This window comes from Pocillopora damicornis, chromosome 12 (assembly GCF_964200805.1).
Source record: "Pocillopora damicornis chromosome 12, jaPocDami1.2, whole genome shotgun sequence".
NCBI lineage: Eukaryota > Metazoa > Cnidaria > Anthozoa > Scleractinia > Pocilloporidae > Pocillopora > Pocillopora damicornis.
Genome location: NC_142681.1, coordinates 9,906,219 through 9,917,651, shown reverse-complemented (window position 1 = coordinate 9,917,651; position 11,433 = coordinate 9,906,219). Strand labels below are relative to the sequence as shown.

General features: G+C 40.0%; 1 protein-coding gene across 1 annotated transcript; it reads right to left on the bottom strand.

Annotated features, from left to right (window-relative positions):
- Window positions 1-8,845: 8,845 nt before the first annotated feature.
- Window positions 8,846-11,126, bottom strand: LOC149036407 (uncharacterized). The gene is given in 2 exon segments (XM_089189094.1): window positions 8,846-10,531; window positions 10,534-11,126. Coding segments are annotated over 2 exon segments (1,851 nt in total). The 5' UTR covers window positions 10,987-11,126; the 3' UTR covers window positions 8,846-9,133.
- Window positions 11,127-11,433: the final 307 nt, after the last annotated feature.

Here is an 11,433-nt window from a genome sequence, read left to right as displayed (position 1 = left end):
TTTCACATGCTGAAACAAGTCATTAATAAATATGTTAGAAAGCATTGGTCCTAAAACGCTCCCTTGTGGAACTCCTCTTCTAGTGTCCGCCCAGTTGGAGAAGGTATCTCCAATCTTTACTCGCTGCTGTCTTCCTGACAAGTAGTCCTTAAATAGGGCGCAACTTCCTTCGCCAACTCCATATGCTTTGAGTTTTGCCAAGAGTAAGTCATGCTGAATGACATCAAAGGTTTTAGAAAGGTCTATAGCGACAATCGCAACCATGTGCCTCCAGTCCTCTGTCAGCCGCAATAATGCAATTTCACAACTGTAGAACTTCCTATATGAACTAATAAAGTCTGACAGAATAGCGCCATTGAATTTACCCAATTGCGCTGCCAGTAATTCTCGTAGATATCATTAAGCACAGGTAACACTGTGACAGGCCTGTAATTTGCTTTATTAGATTCGTCGTCTTTTTTAAACAGAGGTGTGACCTGTCCCATTTTCCAGGCGTTGGGGTAGCAACCTTGCTCAATGGAGGTGTTCAAAATGTTAGTGATAGGTTTAGCTATGACAGATGCCGATCCATTGAACTACTTGGAATAATTCCCTTCCATATATGACGCAAGTAATAAAAGCGTTTACATGAATTTTTTTTCAAGCCTTTTTGTTACCAATTAACCAAAGTAGTATTCGCCTAGTTACATCAGTTCTTAAATGAATAATTTTTATAAATATTCACAACACAGAAAGCCTCGAAATCTAACATTTAAAAAAAAAGTTAAAAAGTTATCAGCCAAAAAAATGCACTCTTACTACAATATTAGCAAAATTTTATAATAAAGTTCGGATATAACGCGCACTGTCATTGGTTGAAAGAGCGTGCTCTATGAGAGTATAGAGAATAGAGCTGAGGTAAAGCTGTCACGCCATCTGCCAAATTGTTCTATGTGCGACCTTTTCCGCGACTTCTTTTTAGCATTTTTTCGATAATTGAACTGAAATTTCGGAGCAAGCGAGCCGGCAGGTAGCAACAGAAGAACCAAACAAAGGTTTGTAAACATACCAGGCGCCGTAATTTACGTTATTAAAACGTGAGCAGTTACGAAAATCCTCAAAGGAAAAACAAAACAGACATTCCGAGTTTTAAAGATTTTTACGCTCAGTTAGATTGCAAGCTTGCGTACGGTAATAAAAAACAAACACAATTAACACTCGTATAGTATATAAAGTTCAGTGTTCAAAAAGAACACAGAACAACGCAGAAATGATAAAAAATATAACCGAACTGGCATAACTGTTATAATTCATTCTAATCATGACGGTGTCAGAGCGAATATGATCATGCTGAAGTCCATCGCGGGTCGCTCATCATGGCGATCTCCGGTCTTCGAAGTAAAGCCTCAGAAACTACATCGGCCGCCCTTCGAATGAAAAAATAGGAGCTTGCTCTGATATCCTTTCAGATGCGTTGAGTGGAAAGTCACAGTCACTGAAGCCGAGTTTTGCGGCACTGTCATCCCGAGCGATCTTCATGTTCCGGTGAATTCGGTTGTCGTTTATTCAAAAAACACTCGCCTTGAACAGTTGTTTTCTGCCTTGTCATGTGAAAAAACTCGCGTGTTTTTATGAGCCATGATTTGGCTGCAGTTCACTGAACATTTTACTTCAAGATTCTGTATTAGAGACAAAAACTTCAGGCAAAAGTGTCAAATTCGACTTGCCGAACTATTTTAGTTTGTAAACTATCGCAGAGTGTGAACTTTGATGGTTTGACACTTTTGACAGCTTTAGTCTTGTACAGCCAATCAGATTATTTGAGCCATTCTAACAGAGATTCTGATTGGCTTATTGTAGCGTGCTTTATGAGAGTATAGAGCATGCTGACGACACTGTTGTTCGCTTTGGAAATAAAGTTTGTTTTGAAAATTGAAAGTAATGCTTGGGGAATTTAACGGATTCTTTACTATAAAACAAATAGTGAAGCTATGACTGTGCACTGTTCTATTATAAAGCACGTAGGAAGCAGCTTGAGCACTTAAGAAGCGCTACGTCTCGTGTTTCTCCCTACACTTTTTTCGTGCTCTAGCCGCTTCCTGCGTGCTTTAAAACAGATTATATATTAAGCTCAGTTATGCACGCATTCTGACTGGTTCTCACTTATGATCTATTGGAGGACAGACGTATAAAAATTAACACTTTTTAAAATTCTTTATTATATAAAACAAATAGATTCCAAGTTGCCGTGCGTCTGTTCAGATCACAGAGGACGTCAAAATGTAGTAAGTGCATCAGTGACACACTCGGCTGCGCCTCGTGTGCCACTTTTTTGTTCGTACCACATTTTGACATTATCTGTGATCTATTACTGAACAGACGCACGGCAGCTTGGAATCTACTTGTTAAACAGAGCACAGTCAAGGCTTATCAATTTGTTAAGTATGTCTAACCCTTAGCAAACAAATAGAATTTGCTTTATTTCGGTCAATAAAATGAAATTTCTAATTGACACGAACAAACTTTGCACAAAACTGAGTAAAATATAACATCTGTTCACCACCTGAGGTGGATCATATGTAAAATTGGGAAAATGTTGAAATGCGTTAATAATTAGATTGGGACTCAAACAGGCAGTTACAAAAAAAGCTTTTACATGTATTATCAAGCTCAACATTTGGAGCCGTTTTCCTAATGCAGTGCTCGTATGCTCACGAAAACTACAGAAAAACATTTAGGTAAACGATGCAAGCTGTTTATTACCGTTTCCATAGAGCAGGAAAACAAGACGAACAACACGTTTTCATGGCCTTCACTGTTAATTATAGAGTGGTTTAGCAAGAGGACGGGAATGTCATTTCAGAACGGCGCGCGCAGCAAAAATGTCGATAAGAAACTGGGTCGAGAACGCCGTCGCGTAGTGTTGAAAAGTGATTTAGCAGTCGTTGCAATGAGAATTATCACCTCGGCTTTATAAAGATCACCATCACCTTTGAATTTTCGGTTTTATAGACTACTGTAAGGACAACGAAATTATCCTCTTTGAGAGTTATGTAACAAGCGCAAACAGAGGATAGTTATATAGATACGGCAAGTAAGTCGTCAACTATGAATCCACATGGGCGATTAAACTTTGAAACTAGTCCATTTGAGTTTAGTCTCGAGTCAGCTGATTCATATATCAAATTTTGAAGCCCACTAAATAGTTTTTTTTCTATGATTTGTGTCGCTGTCATTTCGTTTCGTGCTACAAGATTTCAGCACTACTCGTTTTTCTGTATGACTTTGTAAAGGATAATTTGGAAATCGTCGTCGTTTTTCCCCTTGTTTACTGAATATTCTTCTCAATTATGACATTACATCTCTTTTGAGCACCACCTTCTTAGAGTTGAAATGCATTTTGAACGGAATTATCAAGAGTTATGGCGAAATCAAGCGACCCAACCATGGAGTTGTTTACGAGTTCCCATTTATCCGTGAAAGAATGAAATTAACTCAAACTAGTAATCAACGAAACGGTTAGACTTAGGAGTAAGACTTCCTCCCTGTTTTATTATTTTTTTTCGTTCTTGTTTAATTCAATTTTTTTAAACAAATGAAGTCGTTCAAGACTCAATCAAATTAATAGATTTAGAAAGCCATGCCGAAATCAAGTTGATTATCATTTTATTTCGAAGCAAGAGCATGACTTTCTTGTCTTAGTTTTCACTGACGCTGATCAAAAATTTCAAACATAAAAAAGTGCATACCTGAGCTATTCTCAATTTTTTTTCATCTCTGACTTCAATTCACAGAAAAGTTTTCAATCACGGTAAAAACGACAATAACAACAAATAACACTGAATAATACAATAGGTAAGTGTCGTGATATTTCATTTTGATAAACTTCAACATGAAGTATATTTAATTTATTGATGAATTGATTCATGATAAAATTAACAGCGTCCCATTCTTAGAGTTTTCATACAGGATTAAAGAAATGTATCAAAAGTCTTGCTCAAGTTTACTGAGTCCTAAAATCTTGGATCCGGCGCTTGCCAACGATTTTGTTTCCTTTCGAGAATTCAGCATAATTGAAGCAGTATATTTTCCCAAAATACACCGAATAAACCAAAGGAAGGGACCAGGTTATCCCGGAAATTAGTTCTGAAATAATTCCAAACAGCATTGTCTCATTTATAAGCCGAAAATTTACACAACTCCCAGGCGACGGGAAAACCAGCGTAATGACGTCCTGAACTTGTTGGGGAGAACGGCAACGCTAACACCGGAAATCGAAATAGAGTTGTGTCCAGACTATCCGCGCGCTTTCCTGTTCTGAAATGACGTTCCCGTCCTCTTGCTAAATCACTCTAACTATGTGTGAAAACGCTTGGAAAATGCAGCGTTCGCGCGATTGGGAAAACTATCCAAAAACGTTTAGTGAAACAAGCTATACACTAGCGTTTTCGTGGCAGGAAAACAATCGAAAAACATCATGTTTTCATGGCATTCACCGTTAGTAATTCTGTGGGAAAACACTTGGAAAATGCAGCGTTCGCGCACTAGGGAAAACTATAGAAAAACGTTCATGAAAACAAGCTATACACTAGCGTTTTCGTATCAGAAAACGTTGGTGTGAAGTTTTATTTTTCAGTCTTACCATTTCGGAAAATTAATGATGAACGAGGGTTTATGTGCCGTGTGTACTTTAATGCATGGTTTCCTCTCATAGACTGTCGGCTTGTTTTACTTGCGATAAACGAGCTTGAGTAATTTATTGTTCACTCAGCTGACAGTGGTACATTTTTGAAACGAGTAACCTTTCGGACGGGACTGACTTCATTATGTTTGCGGTCGCAAATGAGAAACAACGCTTGAGTGTAGCTCTCATAACAAGGCGTTTCTTCTAACATCCGTTTACAGCATGTTTCTGTTATTATACACTTGCTCTCTAAACTTCCCAAGTGCTTCATATCTCGATGAACGCATGCTGACGTATGAACCAATTGTTAATTGTAATCATTCTTAGAGAACTCTCAGCTAAAGACGAAACGCGTTGAAAGAAATAAACAAAAAGTTACAACAGTAACAAGTCTTCCTTTGTGCTGCTCGCTAGTCTCCGTTAAAAAGAATTTAAAAAAAAAAGATAAAATATTTTACATTTTCGTAACGTGGAAGAAGAGTTTCATACCAGATGACGACCGCCCATAATACGCGACAACACTTTGCGCTTAGTCACGCTCACTCCAGAATCGATGGATACACCGGACAGAAACTAAATTCAGAAACTTTTCGGCATGGACAGAAAAATATTTCTTAAAGTATAGGACTCCATAATGGTTAAGAGGAAAAAATTATGGGAATTTTTTTTTTTACAGCTGTTTCGAATGGCGAGCAAATTGCCTGTGGCTCTAAATACAGACATGCGATCCGTCGCGTTTCGATTATTCAAACTTCATTATTTTATTTCTCACTTCTTATTCCATACTCTTTAAATGGTGACCTATATCAGAATGGGACAAATCTTATTTTTTTCGCTCGTAAATTTCGGCAGCAGCTGGAAGCAAGGGCGAAGTTGTTACTTTCACTTCTTGACATGGCGCTTTTCACTGCCTTGCACACGTGTGACGTATCACCTCTCATGACCTGGATCAGACCGTTTTCAAAGTGGCAGCCGATTAAGCGTCAAAAGATTTTTGTAAAATTTGGTTTTGCACGATATATTGTTTATTGGCTCGTTTTCAACGGCTCTGATTGGTGCATTTCGATCCTTGCTGTTTCCTTGCGTGTTTGACCCTGCGTGTGTAGTAATAATGCATGGGTCTTCCAGTCTCTGCGATATACACCATGCCGCATTCACAGGGAATCCTGTAAACTACGCCATCTTGTTTAGCCGGGTCGACGCTGTCGACCCGGCTAAACAGAATTAAGGAGCACGATCGAGATATCAGACTCGCCCGTACCGAGACCTCCGCCACTCTGGAACGGTGTAAAGTTTATTGATCGTGACCCTTATTACTACACGCGCAGGGTCAAAGAGGCAATTCATATAAGACTTTACCCTGATAACATCAACACGATCAAAAAAACACAACAACAGGAGAGCCGTGCGACAGCGGACCGCCGAGGGAGCAAATCACTGAGTGAAACAGCAAGGATCGAAATACACCAATCAGAGCTGTTGAAAAACAACCAATCACAGTAGAGCATCATGCTTTATAAGATCACGCATGACCAGTCGACCTCATCACCTGAAGAAGACTAGCAGTATTCAGTCGAACTTCACTATCTTCATCACAAGTGACTACATCGTGAGACAAACGGAAAACTTGGCTTTTATTAATAATCATACAAGTCGTATATATCATAATTATGGTTTTCATGTACATTTGTACCCATAAAGCCGTTGGGTTTCCTCGTTCATTGTTAACCCTTTTTAACAGTCGACGTTTTTGATTGAAACATTACTGTATTAACACTCACAAAGAAGAAGGTTTTGTTACTCTTTCTTGCAGCCAGACAAAAAAACTTTTGAAAGCACTTCTGATCATGTTCTTTGCTTTTCAAATATAGCGCTCCCCATTTTCGTACGACAAGGCATTGGATTATGATGTTTCTCCTTAGGGTCAGAGGTTGAAATTATTAACAGCCTTACCATTATTTACAAGTAAAGCAAACTTTGTCACCAACTTTTTGTCTTTGGCAATGCCCTCCTAATTCACGAATAAAATTCTCCGCTTCGGAAACCGTAGCGAAAAGGAAGCCATTTTATTTCTCTCTTCGGCTGCTTGGAGATGGATAGTGCAAGGCCAATCAGCGCTTGCGATAATCGACGGTGTGGTACATTCTCACTGTTATAATAGCTACTTTGAAAATAAACAATTCGTTTTTACTACTAATAAGAAAACGCAGTCGCACGAGTGCATTTCGTAATTTAGGAGCGAAAGGATGTTTTGAAAATTCTTCATTGCTCGAAACACAGGTTCTAGTAACCGATGTGCACGAGCAGTTCAAACAATTTTTATGAATGACATTCTCAATGAAATCCCGTCACGACCCAACTTTGCACTTCCTCCGTGCACATTACTCGAAATGCTTATCAACGGTTTTGAATATACTGAATAAACTATTTTTCGTAGTATCATGGAGATTTAACATCTATAAAAGCTTAACTTTTACGATGTGCGATACGAATATCACTTAAATAATTAATTAAGTGCATTCGTCACCGAACGACTAGAAACATGTCATTTTATTAAGTCTGCGATAAATGACCTCAGCCAAGCAAATTAACTGTCTTTAACCTACCACTGGATTGCTCTCCTCCATGAAGGTGTCCCTACTGAAGGTAACTTCCATGATTCCACCGCAGCGCTCGCCATAGCCCGGAATGGGACCATCGCGGTTAATACCTGTTACAGCGATTGTGTGTTGTGTGTATGTTGTTGACATAACCATCGTATGCACAACAGTCTTGAAAAAGGCGTCCACCATTGTCAGCAGCAAACACATAGATTGAACCTTTTCCGTTGCGACCCTATGTGAGGTAAGCCAGCTTCAAATTAACACAGCTGTTTAAAAAGTATTTCAAACATTTTCAATATGGATCGTTGGCATACAACTTTCATATTTTTATCTATCTAGGCTATATTGCCTTGCGTCTGTTCAGCGATAAATCACAGATGACGTCAAAATGCGGTAAGAACAGATAAGTGGCAGTACAGCCGAGTGTGTCACTGATGTTCTCACTACATTTTGACGTCAACTGTGATTCATTGCTGTATAGACCCACGGCAATATGAAAGCTATGTGTTATATACGATAAAAAAGAAAAATTATGTTAATGGTGACATCACCTGGGCGTCTGTCATCCAAGAGATCTTAAGTAAGAACGAATCAAAATGCGTGAAGGTTCAGCTAGATACATACATACAGTGTGCATGTAGATAGATAGCCAATCAGATTGTAGCATTTATGATAGAGCGTAAGTAGATTTCCACTAAATAATTTTAAAATTTCCTCCCAAGTCCGTTTAAAGTTGAGGGTATTCCTGCTACATACTTGCATTTGACCCTTTCTCTAATACAGACTGTGTCAAATTTCCTGGGCCGTCAACTTCAAAACCCATGTCACCCGGTCCCCAGCTATTTGAGTAAATATCGATGTAATTTCGCTTGAAGCTCAGAGCTATGGCCTCCACATCATCTGTTGCCATTTCATCATAATACAACCGAATGTCTAAAATGAAAGATTCAATGGAAATTTTATGGATAAGGAGTCCTTAGGCTTCGATTTAGTTTAATGCTAATCAAAGGAAACACATCAGCAAATGTGGGGATGATATTGTTTTAAAACGCCCGGAGAACAAGAAAAAAAGCGAGAGAAGGGTGTATCTCATGTACCATCTGGGCATTTGTCACTATCTGTTAACTCCAAACACGAAAACGTGCCGCACTGAGTGAAAAGAAATGACAGCCGGAAGTCTTTTAAATTCCCTAACTTTTCTCTGACAAATGTAAAAATTCCCTGATCAAATAAATTAACTATTTCATAAATAAGTCCTGATAGTGCCTTCAACGTCTTTAAAAAGAAATTTATTTACGCTTTCAACAAGTCACATGCAGTTTACATAAGCTGAGACGGGTAAGGTAACTCCGAATCCGATCCAAATAACACGTCGGCCGACTGTCTACTGTACGTTAATTGACTGTCTACTGTACCGGCCGACTGTCTAAGGGATCGGTCATTATTTATCGCCTGGGGGGGGTCGGAGTATTTTTGTTGTCACATCGGAGCATTTACCTGATCCCCCCGTAGAGTATCTAGTTTTTTAGAGATCCCCCCTTATCGGTAGTGGAAAGTTTCATGATCCCCCCCCTTTTCTCCCAGCCACCGCCAAATATCTTTTTGAATATGCAAGTGATATTTTAATAGTGGTACTTACGTCTCATGGACCTTGAACCACAACGGTAAATATTTGCTCGTCAGATACGAACTGAATTGTCGAGGAAGTGCCAATCTCAGGCTGTTCATCCAAATCCACGAAAACATAGTCATCGTCGCTCTCTGCCTCTCCACTTTCGGATTCTTCATCCTCGGATTCCACGTCATCTTCATCACTCGACAGTTCTTCTGTTATCACAGTCTCTTTATTCTGTCGGTAATAGTGACATCAAATGGCCTTGACTTTGTCAAGTTTCCGACCCACAGTCGTCAAACCATGCTTGTTGAGATACAGGTCTAGTTCTCTTACCCGCAACTTTTCAACTTTGCCACCCTCGATGAGGTTATCCCATTGAAAGTCCTTGTACGTTCGTTCGGCCTCTTGCCTTCTTCGCTCCTGAGCTGCTCTTGTTCTGATGTCCTTTCGGATCTCAATATCCTTCAAATGATTAACATATGCAATGACGTGCTTCTCTTCCACATTATATTTTGAGCAGAAGCTCTTCATGGTATCCTGATCGTTTCTGATACTGTCAGAATGTTCCTCGTACAGATCTTTAATACATTTTCTTGGAAGGTAATCATCTGGTATCCTGCCCGTCGATTCCGTCTGATAGATATCCATGAAATGTCCAGGATTGTTTGAATCTGGTACAGGTTGCGGAATTCTTTCCGTTTCTGGACCGACCCATCTATTGTTAGAACACCAGGAACAGAGATTGGAACTTTCTTCTCTTGACTCTTTACAGGCATCACGACAGAATTCCATAAAAAGTTCTCCACGAATATAGTGGTCTTCCATAAACGATTCGATCTTTCGGAAGTATGCTACACCGGGCGCTTGCTCTTTGTTTCGTTCTGATGCACCCCGATAGTTGTCGAGGTAAACAGAATTGAAAAAGAATAATTCATCAGGGGACTCGCTTACTTTGCTCTTGATGTAATCTTTAAGGACAGGGGCATCATCAATTCTCTCGGCTACCTGACTACAGACATACCAGGCATTTTTCTCCATCCGTTTCTTTTCGTACTCTTCGTATGACTGGAGAGACAGTTGTTTGATTTCCTCTTCTGAAAGATCCTCAAATCTCCTATATTTTTCCCACTCTAGAGTTGCGCCATCCACAAGAGCATCAGAAATTGCCGAGTTTGTCCTTTCGGCTTCACCTTGCCCGCTGTCGCCCCTCGAACGATGACATCGCACTCTATAATCGGAATTGTGAACCCTTGCTAACTCGGCGTCTCGAAATCTAACTTCGTAGTTGGAAACTCCAACGCCCGGACCAGCATCTGTAAGGTCAGCCCATCGTGGCTTTACAGGTGGAAGGCAGAGATCTCCGAGAACTTCAAGACCATGTTTACATGAACTGGTTACCCTTAAAATCCTGTCCTTTCTCGCATCTTTTTCCATGGAATCGACTTCCTCTTTAAACAGATCATCAATGGCATCTAAAATGCGTTTCGTGACTGGTATTATCTGACTAGCAAACAGAGCCCTATTGTGCTCTGACATTTCTGTGTCTTCGCAAAACTGCAACAAATTGTCAATCCTTAATTTCAAGTGTTCTGCTCTCTCTTTTTCGTAAGTGAAGAATTTACAGTTACTTTAATTTCTGTTTCTCCGGATAATTTGTCTAGGTCATCTGACTCTGTCATATCATAATAAAGAAAGAGGTCATCGTGTAGTCGCGCGCAGCATTTACGAAATCCCAGTGAGTACTGTGGACTGCCAGGTGTCGGTTCGTTAACCTCAAAAGCTGATGGATCCTCATGTCGCAAACGAACCGTTTCGCTGGCCCATACAGTGCCTGACGATCCCACTATTGCTTTGGGCCGGACAAATACATAGTGGCGATCGTCCTCAGTTATCAGCTTCTCTTCAGTTTCATTCATTACACTTAACTTCGTGAAAACACGGTGAGAACCCGGGGTCACATATACCATTTTCTCAGGCCAGTCGTACTTTGGCAACCTCCTTGCTTTAGTGTGATCTGATAATGTTAAGATCCTAAGATTTCTGGCTTTGTCAAAACCTTCAGATGTACCTGGTCTAAGGTAAGCCTTGTCATCGGTGCTTCTCATGAAACAAAACTTTCTCGCGCTGGAATTTCTGGCACCCCAGAATCGTCTTTTTTTGGTCTGATCCCCCCCATTACGCTTGTCAATTACGGCTGATCCCCCCTAAAGGTCTTCAAAAAACCATGTGATCCCCCCCTAAATACTCCGACCCCCCCCCCCCCCCAGGCGATAAATAATGACCGGTCCCTAAGGATCGGAGCTTATCGTGTGCGGATCATCTGCATCCAAAACCATAAACATCTGAGATAATTTAACTTTGAAATGTGCAAATACGTGTTATCCTTTATGACGTTTAAAGAATGCTCTCGATTTTCGCCACAGGAATTAAAAAGTGATGAATTTCAAGTTGTAGACGATCGAATCAAGGACTTCTCACTTCGTGAGTAAGAAACATTTACTTGTGAGCCAAGTGAAACAACCGAGTGATAAGTGTCTCAACTGGGTTAACTA